Source organism: Nematolebias whitei, chromosome 22 (genome assembly GCF_014905685.2).
Source record: "Nematolebias whitei isolate Nwh7 chromosome 22, NemWhi1, whole genome shotgun sequence".
Classification (NCBI taxonomy): domain Eukaryota; kingdom Metazoa; phylum Chordata; class Actinopteri; order Cyprinodontiformes; family Rivulidae; genus Nematolebias; species Nematolebias whitei.
This window is the reverse complement of record NC_056519.1, coordinates 8,274,062-8,293,476: the sequence shown is the minus strand read 5'-3', so window position 1 is coordinate 8,293,476 and position 19,415 is coordinate 8,274,062. Positions and strand designations below refer to the sequence as shown.

General features: G+C 41.8%; 1 protein-coding gene across 1 annotated transcript in view; it reads left to right on the top strand.

Moving 5' to 3' along the window:
• dock4b (dedicator of cytokinesis 4b) overlaps nucleotides 1-19,415 on the top strand; it is a 173,047-nt gene that overhangs the window by 25,678 nt on the left and 127,954 nt on the right. The window contains exon 2 of the mRNA XM_037696152.1: nucleotides 18,823-18,906. Coding sequence (XP_037552080.1) covers nucleotides 18,823-18,906 — 84 coding nt within the window. The remainder of the gene's footprint in view (nucleotides 1-18,822; nucleotides 18,907-19,415) is intronic.

The following is a 19,415-nucleotide window of genomic DNA, read 5'->3' as shown; positions in this document are numbered from 1 at the left end:
CCGAGCGTCCACCATTTTGAGAACCGAAGAGAGACAGCCCATGTCACGTCAAGTGGCCACACTGCTTGCTCCCTCACTATCCATCTTTCTGTTCAAACAGTATTTTACTAAATGTGGTGGTTAAAAAAGGTACTGCACGTAAATCAAATTAACAAAAATTTATTTTTAAATTTGACAATAATTATTATCTTCAAATTTCAAGCAATATTATCGTTTATCGCAATAATTTCTGAAGCAAAATTGGTTATCGTGACAGGCCTGCTCGTCATAGTTGCCACCTTCTTGTTTTCAATGAACAAAAAGAAGCTTTGATAAACTCTGTTCTGTTTCCTTACTTTTATGTCAACTTCGAGTTCCTTAGTGATATTTTTCCACAACAGAGCTGAGGTTGTCATTACTAAAATAAATAGTTATAAAAAGGTCATGTCCTCACTTTGCTCACTGTTATACAACCACATATTTTGACCATCTCTCTCTCTGTGTCAGCCTTGTCTTCTTCCATTTCCATGATTAATCTGAACTCCTTTCATTCCCCACCTCCTTTCCCCTGACCCCTATGGTCACCATGTACATGCTATAAACCTGACAGGGACTATCTCTTCTCCTTTCAAGCACAGGAGCACACAAAGTGCAGTGAGATACACAAAACCCGACAGCTACTTATCTCTTCTGTCGCTTTCCTTTTTCTTTGATCTACTCTCTGTCTGTCTGTCTGTTTCTTCCTCCCTTGCTTTATTTGTCACTCCTGCCTTTTTGCAGCCTTCATGTGTCCTTGACTTCTCCCTGATTTTTTTCATTTTTTATTATCATCCTCCTTTTCCATCTGCTGTTACCAAAACTGCCTCCCCCGCTTCCTCCCCACTCAGCACAAATCCTGCCAGTGGCTGTGGATCTCGGCTACATTGCACCGTCTCCATCGTTTTTCATCTCTTGACAGACACATAACACAATAAAAATCCATAGAGTGAACGTTGTGGTTGCACCAGTTCCGTTCATAAAGTAAAATTGATTCTGGTTCACCTTGGGGCAGAGCTGTTCTTTCTTTAATAATGTTGCTTTTGGTTGATTTTTGTTTCATCTGGTTTTCATCATCTTCAGTTTTTACCTTCCGTTTGGACAGAGACGCTATAAGTCAATAAAAACAAGTGAAGGTGTTATATTTGTTTTTAATTTTATTTTATGTTTTTGCTTGTGTCTATATTTGTCTACTGTGTTAGCAAAATATTTAATGCGGATGAATTTAGATTAAATGCTTGCAGGTAGGGGTGCACCGATTGCAGTTTTCTGGCCGATCATCAATTTCTAAAAAGTCTGCCCTGCCGATTCCGATTTTGGCTTAAACCGATTTTGTTTTATAATTGACACTGTCAGGTGTTATGAGGTCACAATGCACCTTAAATTTTTCAAAATTATTTTATTGAAAAACATGCCCTTGAACAATATCCTAGAAATAATACAAACTTGTTTTAACTGGCCATGAGATAGTGCTCTGAAATATAAATGAAGTTCAGACAATTGTTGTAAAAAAAAAAAAAAAAAATCAGTAAAATTGGTTTCTCATGCAAGTATCGGCTTATTTCCAATTTCCCAAAATTAAGGAAATCAGGGCTGATAAATCGGTGCACCCCTACTTGCAGGGCAAACTATGTTCAAGATGGCTGTTACAACTAACTAACATTAGCCAACTCAACAATGTCTGAAACTTAACTAGTTTTACAGATGTTAGGCTAAAATTTTATATGCTAGTAGCTGAGGGTGATTCCCAACACATATTGAGCGCTAACGGAGCACAGGGATCTCTGGATTTTGTGTGAGAGCACATATTTTAAAGAATCTACCAAAACGGCGATTAATTAATCATTTTTCTAAATATGATTATCTTAGTTTAAAATATTTGCATGAAAGGTGGTGGGTATTTATGCATACAGTGTTTCCCCTACATTACTTACCTTGGCAGGAGGCTCATCTCTTCTGTGATTTTTGTTGAGGGGGCGGGGCCCGAGACACGCCTGTGTTGCGCGTTGTTTGTACCGACAGTTTTTGATTGAGGGGTGGGAGATGGGTCAGTGCGAGGGAATTGGAGCGCTACCTCTAGCTTTTTTGCTAGCACATCTGTATTGTGCACTGCTAGGTTAGCTCTGCGTCAGTGCTAGCAGTTAGGGGTTCAGTTCGGTAGGCGGCAGGGGTGCTTGGTTCTGTTGACAGGGTGGGGCTCCCTGCTTGTTAAATGGTAGGGGAAACACTGGTATACAGTATGTTCATTAATGCATTTATCTGTTACTCGTTATCAAGTGTTCTTTGCCTGACTATGGCTCCATCTACACCACTCAGATTATTTTTCCAGTGGTTGTTTTCGTCTTGCTTAACACTTTTCCCTCATCCACATGCTTCAAACACTGAAATGCCCAAGCTACACCACCATTACCGACGTAGTTATCAAGAATATATCAAAATGCAGAGAATTATTATTATTTTTTGCCTGGCAGAATATTTGCCCCAAATTAGTTATTTTACTACCATTTACAGTCTTCTCTATGTAATAACTATTGTATCACAAATTCAAAATTAATAACAGGATCAGGATAATGTGAGGCAGACAAAAATATATATATACAAACTGCTCTATTATTGTTCTGGTTTCTAAGGTACAAGCTAATAGGAGGTGAAATTGGCTGCTTTGTCTTTGATTCTGAAAACAGAAACCTTGTATTTCCTGTCTACACTGATCTACCTTAAACAGAGTTTTAAAAAAGCTCCACTTTTTTAAAATTTTGTAGCATAAACGGCATTTAAAAATATATATATTATATATCTAGAGTGGTGTGGATGTAGATTTATACATCAGATTTAATGTGAAAGCCTGTTAGCAACAGCCTCTTACAGCAAAGTATACGCCTCTCTAAATGCATCATAAACATCGTTTTTGGGTAGGACTGCACCGTATATAAAAATGTATCTATTGTGATATCATGCGCAATATCAGTATTATAAGGAATTGTTTGTTTTGCCATAAGTCATGGCTTATACTCATAGCTTTTTAGTGATGGCAGGCACTGAGATGCTAAAGAACGCAAATGTGCGTTGTTCAGCCTCGCTTTTGAGTTAGAATGCACTTGAAAGTTTGAATGGGCTTACAAAGGTCTCACTTCTGTTTGTTGTTGGGGCTGTGTTCTTTTTTAAATCACTTTGCTCATTTCCTGTCGGTTGTCTAGGTGTGTGCGTGCTGCCGCTGCAATACAGCTGCATAATTTGCTGTAAGTGAATTCAAGCGTGCTTGAAAATGCAGATAGAGGTCAGTTACACCTCCTCCACCTCCCTCAAAGAAAGTGTGGAGGGAATGGAAGTGGTAGATGACACCAGAGATAGGAAATGAAGGTTGCAGTTTAAAAGAGATACAGACTGATGCAGTTTCGTGCGACACTCCCACTTTTAACGGTTCCACCTGAGGGAGGGAAAGCAGATGTTTCTCTGCTCGCCTTTCTGATTCTCACATCTGCTGCCGGAAACCGCAGCAGGCACGATTTGATCCATCTATGCCCCTCCAATGACCCCCACTTCCCACTATCATTAGCTCGCAGTATCTTTTGTCTCCCAAAAAGATTTAGCTTATTTTACTTTCCCAGCAGCCAAACTGGCAAGTTTAACTTCGCTGCACTCTCCCAGCATATATTAGCATGTCTTTGTCACCTCATCTTTATGCGGGGGCTTGAGCTTAAATTAATCTGTTGCTGTAAATCAACAGCCTGCTGGATTTACACATGAGATGCTAACGGAGGAAAGATAAGCGTATTCATGTGCAGGGTGTAGTCTATTAGAAAGAGGGAAAGTATGATTCTGGATGCCAATTTAATGCTGGCAGAATAGCAAAACTGACCAGACTAGATTTTATTTATTCAGCTCAAAGATGAAAATATTAAAGAGAACATTTAGTCTTTTCGTTGTATTTATTAATATTTTTTGGTAGATTTGCTTTCACTGTTATCTCAAAATGACAATTTTGGCCTCATATGTACCTGTAAATGTGGCTTTTGCTTTTTATTTGTTTAGAGAAGGTTGAAAAGTCTCTTCGTTTGATGCACTCTCTTTGGTATGGTGTATTCGTGTTTACATACACAGCTTAGCATTGTTTTTTCAGCCACAATTGTTCTCTGGGCTGAATGTATTTATGTCTGTGGTGCAAAGTTGTATTCCGATTTGAGAGATTAATTTATCCAGTTATCCAATTGAAAATTGTCAGTTTTGTCCAATTACAGCACTACACTGTCACCTTCAGTATATTATAAATGGACAATTATTAAAGGTTTATCTATCAAAGGAAGCCAACAGATTTAGTTGACTCTTGAATTTGATGCGGTCTCCACCCAGAGCTGTGCACATCAGTTTTGATTCAAATGAGAAATAAACTCCACTTTATTATCATCAATTGCATTAAAATATTGATTGTTGTGAGATGTAAATGCAAAAGTGAGACGCCTTCCTTGTATTGCTATTTGCTAATTCTTCTGAGAATGACCACCTGACTGGATTTTTTTAAATGCGCGTGACTTTTCAGACTATTTTAACATGTGGTTGATGGTTGCTGCTCATTCCAATTTCTGTCTAACTGTTTCGCTCATAAAAAGCAGGTAGCTTGTTTTTATAGATTGAATAAGATATTTGTAGATATAGTGACCTAATTTGTGCTGTTTTGAAACCTCAGCTTTAGCATTTTGCGTGTGCCAGTTAGTTTTTTTTAAATCCACCCTTAATGTATAACAGGTTCGTTTGACTAACATAAATTTGTTAAGCCAAACATGTCCATCAACTCTTTTTTTTTTTTTTAGCTAAAGGGCACAAAACATTAGATGAATATGTGTTACTAAAGAATACCTAGTGTAATAAAATGTTTACCGTGGAAATAAATTGAGCAAGAAGTGTTCAGCATTGTACTCAAACCTTGACCTTTTGGAGCTCGACACATAAAACAGCCAAATACCAATATATTATGTACCACCACATTGTGATGTAAAAAATATGTTAAAGCTAAATGGACTTCATGGTTTAACTGGTCTTATTTAAAAACAACAAAACAACTAATTGCTGCCGCTAAAATGACATCACAGGATACTCTATTTATTATTATTGTATTATTTACATTTCTTTATATTTATTTTGATTAAGATTGCAGATACACCAAAAGTGTGAGAGAACACAGTTGAGTGTGTTGAGTCATTATCTAATAAAAGTCAGTACCTAAAACACCATAGAGGTAGTAGGTTGTATATGAAAATTTATGTTTTTGAATTTTTGTCAACAGGTTTACACAACTTGTAAAAACGCAACACAAAAAAAAAAAAAACCACTAGCTTAATGTAACTAATTCATAATTACAGCATCTTCTCTTTGTAAAGTAACACTCGTAGCCTGACAGTTTGATGCTAGCTAGTTGGCTAATGCTAACTTTTTGTCTTTAAATGGTTTCTTAAAAAGAATTATGAGTGACAATTTTTTTTGTTAGGCAAGCTAAGGCTGGTTGTAAATATACAGTATATATATTTTGTATTGGCTCTGGCTCTGGAACCAGTTTCCTTGAGAGGGGCTAGACACTCTTCCACTCTTGAGTTGCCCCTGGTGAGAGGCGCCGAGCAGGAGTGGGCATACTTATTGCCCCCCAACTTGGTGCCTGTGTGTTGGGGTTCACCCCGGTGAATGAGCGGTTGGCCTCCCTCTGCCTACGTGTGGGGGGACGGGTTCTGACTGTCGTTTGTGCTTATGCACCAAACGGCAGTTCAGATTATCCACCCTATTTGGAGTCCTTGGAGGGGGTACTGGAAAGTGCACCTCCTGGGGACTCCCTTGTTCTGCTGGGGGACTTCAATGCTCATGTGGGCAATGACAGTGAGACCTGGAGGGGTGTGGTTGGGAGGAACGGCCCCCCTGAGCTGAACCCGAGTGGTGTTCTGTTGTTGGACTTCTGTGCTCGTCATGGATTGTCAATAATGAACACCTTGTTCAAGCATAAGGGTGTCCATATGTGCTCTTGGCACCAGGACACCCTAGGCCGCAGTTCGATGATCGACTTTGTCATTGTCTCATCTGATCTGCGGCCACATATCTTGGACACTTGGGTGAAGAGAGGGGCGGAGCTGTCCACTGATCACTACCTGGTGGTGAGTTGGCTCCGATGGTGGGGGAGGATGCCGGTCAGACCTGGCAGACCCAAACTTATTGTGAGGGTTTGCTGGGAACGTCTGGCAGAGTCTCCTGTGAGATGGAGTTTTAACTCCCACTTCCGGGAGAACTTCGAACATGTTCCGAGGGAGGTGGGGGACATTGAGTCTGAGTGGACCATGTTTCGTGCCTCTATTGTCGAGGCGGCTTACCAGAGCTGCGGCCACAAGGTTGTCGGTGCCTGTCGCGGCGGCAACCCTCGAACCCGATGGTGGACACTGTCGGTGAGGGATGCTGTCAGGCTGAAGAAGGAGTCCTATCGGGCCTTTTTGGCCTGTGGGACCCCGGAAGCAGCTGATGGGTACCGGCAGTCCAAGCGACATGCGGCTCGGGTGGTCGCTGAGGCAAAAACTCGGGCATGGGAGGAGTTCGGAGAGGCCATGGAGAATGACTTCCGCACGGCTTCGAGGCGATTCTGGTCCACCATCCGCCGTCTAAGTGGGGGAAAGCGGTACGCCACCAACACTGTTTATAGTGGGAGTGGTGTGCTGCTGACCTCAACTCGGGATGTTGTGGGTCGGTGGGCGGAATATTTTGAAGACCACCTCAATCCCACCGGCATGTCTTCCACTGAGGAAGCGGAGCCTGGGGACTCTGGGTTGGGCCCTCCAATCTCTGGTGCTGAGGTCACCGAGGTGGTTAAAAAGCTCCTCGGTGGCAGGGCCTCAGGGGTGGATGAGATTTGCCCAAAGTTCCTTAAGGCTCTGGATGTTGTAGGGTTGTGTTGGCTTACGCAACTCTGTAATATTGCGTGGACATCGGGGGAAGTTCCCCTGGATTGGCAGACCGGGGTGGTGGTCCCCCTATTCAAAAAGGGGGACCGTAGAGTGTGTTCCAACTACAGGGGAATCACGCTCTTAAGACTCCCTGGTAAGGTCTATTTGGGGGTTCTGGAGAGGAGGGTCCGTCGGATAGTCGAACCTCGGATTCAGGAGGAGCAGTGCGGTTTTCGTCCTGGCCGTGGAGCACTGGACCAGCTCTGCACTCTCAGCAGGGTCCTGGAGGGTGCGTGGGAGTTTGCCCAACCAGTCTACATGTGCTTTGTGGACTTGGAGAAGGCGTTCGACCGCGTCTCTCAAGGAACCCTGTGGGGAATACTCTGGGAGTATGGGGTACCGGGCCCATTTATATGGGCTGTTAGGTCCCTGTATGACCGGTGTCAGAGCCTGGTCCGCATCGCCGGCAGTAAGTCGTGCTTGTTCCCGGTGAGAGTTGGACTCCGCCAAGGTTGCCCTTTGTCACTGATTCTGTTCATAACTTTTATGGACAGAATTTCTAGGCGTTGAGGGGATCCGTTTTAGTGGCCTTAGGATTGCGTCTCTGCTTTTTGCAGATGATGTGGTCTTATTGGCTTCATCAGATAGTGATCTACAGCTTTCGCTGGAGCGGTTCGCAGCCGAATGCGACGCGGCCGGGATGAAGATCAGTTCCTCCAAATCCGAGGCCATGGTCTTGAAGCGGAAAAGGGTAGAGTGCCCTCTCTGGGTCAGGGAGGAGGTCTTACCCCAAGTGGAGGAGTTCAAGTATCTTGGGGTCTTGTTCACGAATGAGGGAAAAATGGAGCGTGAGGTCGATAGGCGGATAGGTGCAGCGTCTGCAGTGAAGCGGGCACTGTACAGGTCTGTCATGGTGAAGAGAGAGCTGAGTCAAAAAGCGAAGCTCTCAATTTACCGATCGATCTACGTTCCTACCCTCATCTATGGTCACAAGCTTTGGGTTGTGACCGAAAGAATGAGATCTCGGATACAAGCGGCCGAAATGAGTTTTCTCCGCAGGGTGTCTGGGCTCTCCCTTAAAGACAGGGTGAGAAGCTCGATCATCCGGGAGGGACTCAGAGTAGAGCCGCTGCTTCTCCTTGTCGAGAGGAGCCAGTTGAGGTGGCTTGGGCATCTGTTTAGGATGCCTCCTGGACGCCTCCCTGGTGAGGTGTTCCGGACATGTCCCACCGGAAGGAGGCCCAGAAGAAGACCCAGGACACGCTGGAGGGACTATGTTTCTCGGCTGGCCTGGGAACGCCTCGGGATTCCCCCGGAAGAGCTGGCCCAAGTGGCTGGGGAGAGGGAAGTCTGGGCCTCCCTACTTAGGCTGCTACCCCCGCGACCCGACCCCATATAAGCGGAAGAAAATAGATGGATGGATGGATGGATGGATATTTTGTATTGTAAGATACATGTAGATGAATTGGCAGAGGAGTAGCTGGCACAATACTGGCTTGTTCCTTGATTTTATTTTTAGAAAAAGGAAACGACCTCTGTTCGATTATTTACTCATCGTGCAATTATCACAACACAATGTATCATAATCCATCGACAAATCAAACAGAATACACATTTAATTACACATTTATTCAAGTGATGTAAGTCCTCCCAAGAGGATTACAGTAATTATCTCATCTCAGGTTTTGGCATCAGTGAACTATTAAATGCATGCACTTATCTGTGGAGCCACACCAACCTACACACAAAAACACTCTTAGATTATTGCCAGAAAATGAGATGAGGTTTTAGTCCACTGACCTATATTCTGGCTTAATCTGTATCATCTACGACTTTTAAATTAATAATAAAACAATTCTGTTCAGGCCAGCAGGACAAATGCTTTGATTTTTCCACATTTGATAACCTGCACAAAAGCTGGCAATATCCTAACAGCTAATCATGATAATAAATAAGTTAGCCTTCGTGGCTGCAACCATTATTGTTGCCATCATTTTCACTGATTTGCGTTAGCAAAATATCCCATGAAGCACTGAATAGACTGTAGTGAAACAAAGTAATGATTGGATATCCATCTACCACTCATTGAACTTGGAATCAACCCAATTCAAGCTCATTGACTTTATCCAACACAAACATGGTTATTCACTAGTCCCTCGATTATCGCCAGGGTTATGTTCCAGACACCACCGCAATAGGTGAAAAGCCATGAAGCAGGAACACCTATATTTATATATATTTAAACTAAAGCTTTATAAACCCTTCCCACATTATTGCAATGTTCTTAACTATGTTTTAAACTAGGGATGCATGATATTATCAACATGGTATCGGTATCAGCTGATATTAGCGTTAAAGTTCAATATCGGACATCGGCCATTCCATGAAAATAACTCACCAATATAAAAGGCGCTGTTTTTGTATGACAACCCTGTGACGAGGATGCTTGCAGCGGCAGCACAACGTGATGACGTCACATGCGCCTGCCTGATCTCACAGCGGAGAGGAAAATTCAAAGTGTCGGTGGTGTGGAAGTTTATTTTCGTTGAGGATGTCGGATTCCGAAGATTTTTGGACTATGTTGAGCCTCGCTACATCGTACCAAGTTGGAGATATTTTTCCGACGTAACCTTACCAGAGTTACTAGCCGTCATTTCTGGCGTCATTGAGAAGCTAATTGCTGATTGCACTTGGGTGAGTTTTACCACAGACATTTGGACGTCATGTTAGTCATGTTAGCATGATTAGTCTTGCGGCACAATGGATAGACAAAAGCGTTGAACTTAAAAAGGCTGCCCTTCATGCATAAGAGTGCAGAGGATCCCACACTGCAGCTAGGAGCCCAGAACAAGCCTCTACAAGTGAGACAGCATCGCAGGTGGCTAATGCTAATAAATAATTTTGAACACATTTCATTTAATATAAGTTAACATACTATGCATGTCATATGGCTGTTACTGAATATATGTCACCAGCTCTTACAGCTGTTACACAATTTTTGTAGCAAATAAGCCTAAATAAGAGGGCTATGTTCTGACAAAGGAAAGTACCGGTATATAAAATATCAGTATCAGATATCGGCCAAAAATCCTATATCGTGCATCCCTATTCTAAACTCTTAAACCTATGTAATTTTAATAACATACATATATGTACTGTACAGTACTGCAAAAATTTATATGGATACTCACCAGCTCTGCAGACAAGCAACTTGGTTCCGGTCAGGCTCAGCTCTGGTTCGGCAGACCTACCCTGCAGCGACGAAGCCCACCGCCCCGTCCATGTTGATGTGCACATGGATAATGGAGCTTCGGGAAACTTCAGGATTATTTGCGACTTTCCTGCCAGTATCTGTGAGCTTAATAGATAGCGTAGATTTGCTTTGCAAAACTTTCCCTCCATTTGGCCAGAAAGCAGCAGCCAGAAGCACTGTTGGCTTCTGGGCTGTGTAGTTCTTTTGACTTGCGTTACAGTGTAAGCCTGTACAGTGCATTGAAAGAAAACAACAAAATGGTAGCACCTGTCCGAATTATTTATTTTTTAATGTTAACTTTTTTATCTCGTACCATCCCAATCATGTGAGTAATTTTAAAGTTGATAATCCTATGTTGTGTACAAACTTGCGTTGAAAAACCGCAAAAGGGCGAGTCTGCAAAAGTCGAATCATTAAGTAGCGATGGACTACTGTAATTCAATTTCACAGATACTGAGCTAAACCTTAGTGTGGTAGTAACTGGGAGTCACCCTCCTCAACAAACACTCCAAGCACATTATGTTATTTACAGGGTTTGACCAAAATGGCTAGAATTCAGTTTCTTTAAGATTGTGTAGGTTCAAACCTCTGGCATGAAAGGCAGTGGGTGATATGCATTCCTTCAAGGAACACTACACTTTTAGTTTTTTTCAGAAATTGGTGCATGACTTATAAATGTTTATGGATATCATCAAAATGAAACAGAGGTGAGATATCCCTGAGCTGCACTGTTTGTCAACCAGACTAATGGCATTCCTCGCACAGCTCATTCCTGAAAGCCGACCTGCTCCCGCTGTGTGGTCTGAGTGAAGGTTTATTGTTGCTAGCGAGCCGTTTTGTGACGGTGGTCGGGTTGCTGTCTCCCAGCACACAATGGCAGCGAGAGGAAACCGGCGGCCGGCAATAGAGACGGCCAAATGAAAAGCCGTTCCTCCTGGGTGATTCTGCTGCCCTGGGTTTTATCTGTGCTGCCTATCAGACCTCTGCTTCTGTGTATCTGCTTGTTTTTGTCTGTTTGGGTGTGAGCACCTGCCAAGTTAGATGCTGTTCAAGACCACCTCCTGCCGACCTCTGCAGGTTCAGCTCTGTCTGTCACGACTTTGTGCTTCATATGCAAAATGCATCAACTCTTTAACATCCTGGACTTTTAAAATAAAGTAAAACATTAGCTTCTTTCTCTTGTCTCCATAGAAAGAGAGATGCCTGCAGCCTCTGTGTAGGAGCGTAGTTTGCGTGGACTTGGCTCAAACAGAACATAACTGAGCTAGTTTTGGTCTGAGTAGGAATGTTTTAGTCACATTGCTGGAATTAAATGCAGCTTTGGTTTGGCAAAGGCAGTTGTTTTGAGCAGTGCAGACTAAAGAACGAGCAGCATGAAGAAGCAAAGAGTCTTTATTGCTCTGCTTAATATCCAGTTTGAAATATTCAGTTATTGTTTGTAAGGAACCCAACAAAAGAAAACATTATTGTCCTTGTTTTTATGCTATCCCCTTCCTCCTGTTCACAATTAACCCATTAACCTCATTTGTGTCATAATACAGCCTTGTATGTGACAATTATTAACTCACATATTCCCATACACTAATTTTAATATTCATGCTCTTAACATTTGGCATCAGTGCAGGCAAATGGAGTGACACCAGTTTCTATTGTCAAATTAGCATATTAATGACATAAATGCCGTGTAATTAACATGTGGGAGTGGATTTTGCTTGTGAATCATTGTTTGATCAGTCAAAGAGAATAAAGGGTCAGGCTAATTAGGTTAAAAAGCACATTAAAGGGTGCCTCAAATGAATTTTGCTCCGTGATTTATTACAAAATGTGGGTAATATCTGGGCACCAGAACTTCCTGCTTTGATCACAATCAGCTTTCATGAAGCTGTCTTTTCTTCTGTGTTACAAAAAGCCAATCCTTTTATTAAGGAAAGTGCCAGTCCTCATGTCCCTTGGAGTTTTGGTTGATGTTTGTTCTTTTAAGCAGCTTTGACGAGGCAACAGAAAAACAAACAAATGTAAAGCGGTTTCACAGGCCTTGACTCGGCCTCAAACACGTGTCCTAATCCCAACTAGTAGGGTTTATGCGGGGATATATTGACTTGCTCAGCTGAATGCACATGCCAACTATCCAACAGACACTCATGCATAATCCTAACGGATTAGGAAATTTTAAAGTGGTTGAAATGCAACCTCTGACTTTGCAGTGTCACCTGTTTCAATCCCAGGCAGTTAATGAAGGAATAATTTCCAATCAGTGCACTTTTATGTATTTAATGTCTAGACTTTGCCTTCTGGTAATAGTAGATTTCTTTACTAAATATCCTAATATTGTGCAGCCCTATTGTTAAGTGTACTCAATCTGACTTTCTGTTACCAAAGCAATGGAATAAAGAAAATAAGAATACTAAACCCATAAACTGGGGTACTCTTCCTTGCAAGTAATGTGATGCTAATGTGACATAGTGGGAAAGTTTATAACTCAACTGCTAAGAAATGTTTGAGGTATTTATGTAAAAACTCATAGCTGATCGTGGTTATTTAAAAAAGGAGTGCAACGTATTTCAGTTTGTGTACCTATCAAGCTGAAAAGGTTTTCGGAGTCACCATCTCAGGTGTTTTGACAGAGATAAGTGCTGCCCTGTAAGTGGCGTGAAGACCTGCTGCAACAGAGATTTTATCACCGTTTCTATTTCTGGAACCATTCCCTTGTTTGTCCCTTGTGACCTTCCCTTCTTGTTGTTTTCAGATGATAAAACCCTACAGCAAACACATTTTGTGGTTTGGTTCATCCACGTTTACTTTATGGACCATTGTCTGGTCTGTTGCCATCATTGCCCATCCGACCTGTGTCACGTTGCATTGGAAAGTATCTTGAATTGGTGGTAAACGTGCGCCCTAATTATTGGCACGTCTGCTTGCTTGTTTCATTCACTGTTCCTTCTCCCATTGGTACTCCTTGTTCTCCTTTTCTAGTTCGAGCAAATGGAACAAAAGAACAACAAATCATTCTCCTAGAGAGCGAGTCCCTTTCCAATCTCGTCAGTCCATAATTTTGTGGTCCGTCAACCCGGTTAGTTGACAGGCAGTCAGACTGATGACAGGCAGTTGGGGATAAATGGACAGACAGCAGCTGGCTCTAAGATTTCATTTCTCCGCAGGAAAAAAAACATACTTGAGCTGAATAATTGATCTCAGTGCAGCTGGGGGAGTAACTTGAGTAATTCATGCATTGGGCACACTTGAGGAGCGTAAATGTGTTTGGTCTCTGTGCAAATGTGTGACTGACTGAGCTTTGAATAAATTACACAAAGTAGGCGAGCATCGTGCCTCTCCACACTCTGGTCTTTGAACGAATTGCAAAGTCGGACGTTCACATGTGACAAATCCCTTTTTAAACAAGGTCTTTCTGGGGATCGGAGGATAACAAGGAGCTGCTGACGCTTCAGCTTCAGATGCAACGACAGAACAGAACAGAGTGGCAGTTTCTTTTACTTCCGTCTTCTTTTTTTATCCACCTCAATACTGGTATTGTGACGTCAAATGGCTACATAATCCATCAAAGAAAAAAACAATAAAATGTATTTTACTCACCAAAGTTTTGAATATCTGTACACAAACGCCATCCTCCTTTCTTTCCTTGAGAAGAGGTCAATTCCTCAGTCATACAGGTCATCGTGGCATTTCCATTTTGACAATAAGTCCTTTTCTGTCACCATGAAAGCCATCATTGAAAGTCCAGTCTGCTCTGTAGTTTTTCTGGCACAAGGTTTAATTTGCTTTAAGGCTGAAGATGTCCACTCGGCATTTAGCTTGTGCTATCGCCGACCAGTACCTTCTCTGACCGTCCAATCAAATGGCGTGAAAATGCTGATGTTGTCTAATGCCTGCTAGAAGGCCCTGGCATTGCCAACTTAATACCTGATTGGTCAAAGCAAAGTTTCTTTGCCATTTGTTTTGAGCAACAGGTGCCTGCACAGTTGGTTCTGAAGGCCTTGGGGAAGATTTATTTGACCCTAGCAACACATCATGGTCTAAGTATGGACAAAAGCTCTATATAAACATACGGTACTGGAAGATGTACAACCAGGAGAAATCCTGTAAAATTAAAAGAACAGACATTTCATAATAATAATAATAATAATAATAATAATGATTTTTTTTTTAATACTAAAATTTATGTTAGTGATTCTGATGTGTTTAGGCCAGCATAGACATCTTTGATGGTCCACTGCTGGTATTTCTACAGTCAGTTATGAGTAGTTGGCAGTTTTGACAAAGGAGAAAAATATCTTCATTTTAAATACTTTACAGACATATAAATTTGTTTCTTCTATTCAACAATAATCAACAAACAACTTATGTGATGGGCCAAAAAACTCCTTTTTTTTTTCAGAAACTTAGCACAGCAGGAAACATTTTAGCAAACTTGTTTTCTTTTGTGGTCAAGGAAACAACATCATGCACGGTCTCACACATTATTGTACGATCTCACACTTAAAGTTTGTATGAGAATCACTCTCTGCTACTATCACCTCAAGGTTAAGCTCAATACTTATCAAAATGATTGAGTTATAGCCATTTACGTGTTTACTAATATTGATTACCTGTGACGGCAATCTTGAGTTGAATTTACTTCAGAAGTTTATTAGTTTTAGATGTACATCCATGGATTACTTCCTGAGTTTCAATAAATCCATCCAGTGGTTCATGAGATACATTGCTAACAGACAAACAAGGTTGACTCCAACAGTTATGGTGCTTTGCTGCTGTATCAACTCTTCGCGGCTCCACTCAACACGGCACCAGTTAAGAGCCTCCCCGCTGTTGGTATCCACCACCCTCAGCTCGGTTTATGGGGCCACCTTGTTTGGCGTTCCAAACGGGCTGCTCTGAGGGGCCGATTTTGATGTAGGCAGACAGTAGCCATTTATTGTTCAGCAGAGCTATGTGATTGGATGACCCGCTCATCAAAACTGCAAACTACATCTGAACCTCCACTTCTTCATCGTGTTGACGGACGACGCAACAAGAAATGAGTGCATTTATCGAGAGATATCGGAGATGATGGCATAGCACAGCTACACCTGGACTTATAAGCAGTGCCGGGATAAGACAAAAAGACCCATTATGATCCCGCCCACTTTGCATTGATGATCCCGCCCACAGAGCGGGAAAACAGGTCAGCCTCCACTGTAGTGGCAAATCACCTACATCTAAGAAGAACCGAGAAGAGGAGAGCCGAGTAGAGCCGCACTTAACAATGGAAAAGCAACACGTGCCATATTCCTTGGCAAATATGTCTTGCACTGACTAGCACTTAGAATATGTGTTGGAGATGATACTCACCTAGTACCACACCAATTTTTACCTCAACATCTGTAAATTTGACTAAATTTGAGCAATTGTGGTGGCCATCTTGAACTGGGTTGGTTTTAAAGCCTTATCAGTTGTTTATGAACATCCAGTGATGACCGGTACTTCTTGAAAGTTTCATTATAATCTGTCCAGTGGTTCATGAGATATTTTGCTAACAGACAGACACATTGAAATTACATAATGTAGACCTGATGTACAAGATGAAAAAGACCATAACCACTGTGTTTTTGTATTAAAGATTTTCAGGTACACATTTTTGGTTGTTTGCTTTGACTCATCTTGGATTAAATACAATCTCTCAGCGGTGAGAGGAATTTTCTTTTGGTTGTTTCAACGATGCGCACAGATAAAATGGATGATGACAAACTAGGATGCTTTCTGTCTAACGAGCCTCTCCTGTTATCCGTTTCCGCCTCAGATCCCTGCTTGTGTTGAATGTGTGTGTCCATGTGTGAATGGCTTTCTCTGTGTAGCCATGTGTACTAGCATACATTAGCTGTTTGAATGGGCTGCTTGTGTGAATTCGCTGCCTTCGTAGTTCCAGTAGTAGCGTTTTGTAGACATTTATACAGTTTATGCATTGATGGATTTGCTTGAACATAGCTGTCTTTTAATACATATGTTGGCTCAGTGAGCATGGCCGAAGAGCTGTCAGGTGACGAGCTTTCCTGGTGGTGGTGAGGCTCCAGATTATCTCTTTGTTCCTGCTTCTTGAATTTGTTGGCTTCAACTTCTGTGAAAAAGAAAACATTTGTCAAACAGCTATATTTTCTGGTTATTGTTCATGTGTCCCCTTTAACATATTGTCATTGCTAAAAGCAGATAAACACTTGCCCATAGAGCATACTGTGGTTGGACCTTGAGCTCTAAGTGTATAAATATGGTCTTTGTAAGAGGTTGTGTGGGGTTAGTGGAAAAGTTTTTATTATTAGGTTTTAGTGGTTTCGTTAGAGTTGAATTAAAGCACTTACTGCCTTCGGTTTCTCCTTTTATTAACTTCTCACAAAGTGATTTATGACCCCCAAGTGGTTTAGGATGAATAGCTGTGTCACTCTCCAATAGGCTGTGCGGTCGGAGCACTAAAACTGTCCTTATAAACCACCGTAAAGGAATAGTTTGGTCATGTCAAAATGGCTTTCGGTTACAAATAAATAATATGTTACCTGTTGTAATTTAGGGATGGGTGTTTTCGGCAAAAACACTTTAAATTCATTTAGTACTTATTTGATTTTTAGACACCCGTCCAAAGGCAGACTTATTATTGTATAGTCTCAGTCCGTACTTATACTTTTTGTTGTCTCTAATGAAACTTCATACACATATGCATCATCACTAGACGGACACTAGACACTTTTCATTTCTCCAGCTCCAAGGTCAAATATTACACAAGGTCTTTGGTTGTTGGGCCAATTGCTATAGCTAGCTGTTTAATAATTTGACAGGCGTATAATGTGCCATACGCAGTACTTTTATTCTTTGAATATTTGACTCCTCACTGCCATCTAATTAGTTTCAGATTCATATATTTAATGTCTTTTTAATTCTGTCATCCAGCATAAAGGGTTGTCCAGTAAGACTTCAACTCAGTTCAAAATTTAAATTCAATTCTAAATTCAAAAATACTTTATTAATCCCAGAGGGAAATTAAATGTTGTAACTCATCATTCTGGTTTCATTAAAGAGTTGTTATAGATGCTGATGGCTGTGGGCAGGAAGGATCTCTTGTAGCGGTCTGTCTTACAGCGGATCTGAAGAAGCCTCTGATTGAAGACACTCTGTTGTCTGTTGTTATGACAGTCTGATGAAAAGGGTGCTGAGGGTTGTCTATAATGTTTTTCATTTTATGATGAATCCTTCTTTGTACAATAATCTCCAAAGGTTCTAGAGGAGTCCCCAGAACTGAGCCAGCCTTATATATGAGCTTGTTGATCTTTTTTAAGTCACTTGCTCTGGTGCTGCTCCCCCAGCAGATGATGGCAGAAGAGATAGCACTCTCTACAACAGACTTATAGAAGATATGTAGCATCTTGCTGCAAACGTTGAAGGACTTCAGCTTCCTCAAGAAGTACAGTCTGCTCTGTCCCTTCTTGTAGACACTTCACTGTTGCATTTCCAGTCCAGTCTGTTGTCCAGATGAACCCCAAGGTATTTATACTTCTCCACCACCTCCACTTCTTCTCCCATAATGGAAATAAGGTTGGACCTGTTCCCGTTACTCCTGAAATCTTCAATCATCCCCTTTGTTTGGTTCACATTCAGGATGAGATGATTGTTTCCACACCATGCCACAAAGCGGTCCACCAGTTCCCTGTACTCAGCTTCTTGTCCATCTCTGATACACCCGACCACTGCAGAGTCATCTGAATATTTCTGCAGATGACAGGACTCTGTTTTGTACTGGAAATCTGAGGTGTACAGAGTGAAAAGGAATGGTGCGAGTACAGTCCCCTGTGGTGCTCCTGAGCTACTGGCCACCTGGTCAGACACACAACCCTTCAGTCTCACAAACTGTGGTCTGTTTGTCAGGTAGTCTTTGATCCAGGTGGTTGCTGAGGCTTCCACCTTAGTCTTCTGGAGTTTCTGACAAAGCAAATCAGGCTGGATTGTGTTAAATGCACTGGATAAATCAAAGAACATGACTCTCACAGAGCTGTCTGCCTTTTCTAGATGACAGTGAGTTTGCTGAAGCAGGTGTATGATGGCATCTTCAACTCCAAGTCCACGCTGATAAGCAAACTGCAGTGGGTCCTGATATGTGCTTGTTTGTTTAGTCAGGTGGGCCAGCAGAAGTCTCTATAAGACCATCATGATGTGGGATTTCAGGGCAACAGGTCTATAGTCATTGAGGACTTATGGATGAGTTTTCTTTGGTACTGGGACAAGACAGGATATTTTCCGCAACACTGAAACCTTCTCTTGGGTCAGGCTAAGGTTGAAGAGGTGCTGCAGAACCCCACAGAGCTGCTCTGCACAGACCTTCAGAACTCTGGGACTGACACCATCTGGACTTGCAGCCTTATTCCGGTTCAGGCTCTCCAGCTGCTTCCTCTGCTAAACAAAACACATTTATAGAAATATACTTGGATTTTATCTCACATTTACCCTATTGATTTACCACTTCTTTTGTTTGTTTTTGTTCTCATTTTGTGTTTCATTTTGTATCACTCTCCTGTTCTTGACCTTGTCCTACAACCCCTTTTCCTCACATAGCTGAACTCAACAATAAAAACTAAATAAAATGTGTACATGTACCTTTTTCTTTTGCAGTGCTGGCCAGTTTCCGAGGGACCATCCAACATGGCCTCCCGCTGGAAATTGGAGACACGGTGCAGATCCTGGAGAAATGTGAAGGTACGCCACACACACTGTCTGTGTGCATGTTTATTTTTTTCTGAAAGGAAATGGAAAAAGAATATACTTCCTGTCGGGAAATGAATCACTCCAGTTTGGGTAAAGTGGTTAAAACGTGCAGAACACTTCTGATTTTCTAATAGAACATACTGAATGCAAATCGAAGGATTCACGAAGGCTAAGACGGGCAGTACAGTAGTGATTTTTACCATGTTGGTGTGTTTGTCCCTCATTTGCGTCCAGAAACACCTTACAAATCACTAAATGAATAATCAGATTTTCAGAAAGTAATCACTGAATGTACCGTACATCTATAACTCTTGGAGCCAACCCTACTCAAGATGACTGCCACAGCCAAGGGTTCTTAAATAACACATAAATTGGTATAGCTCAGTCAGTTTTGCAGATATTGAGCTAAAAGTTGGTGTGGTAGTAGTCGAGAGTCAGCTACAACACATACACTAAGGTGAGATCTTTGCCCAAGACTTTAGCATTAAATGTTGAAGTCT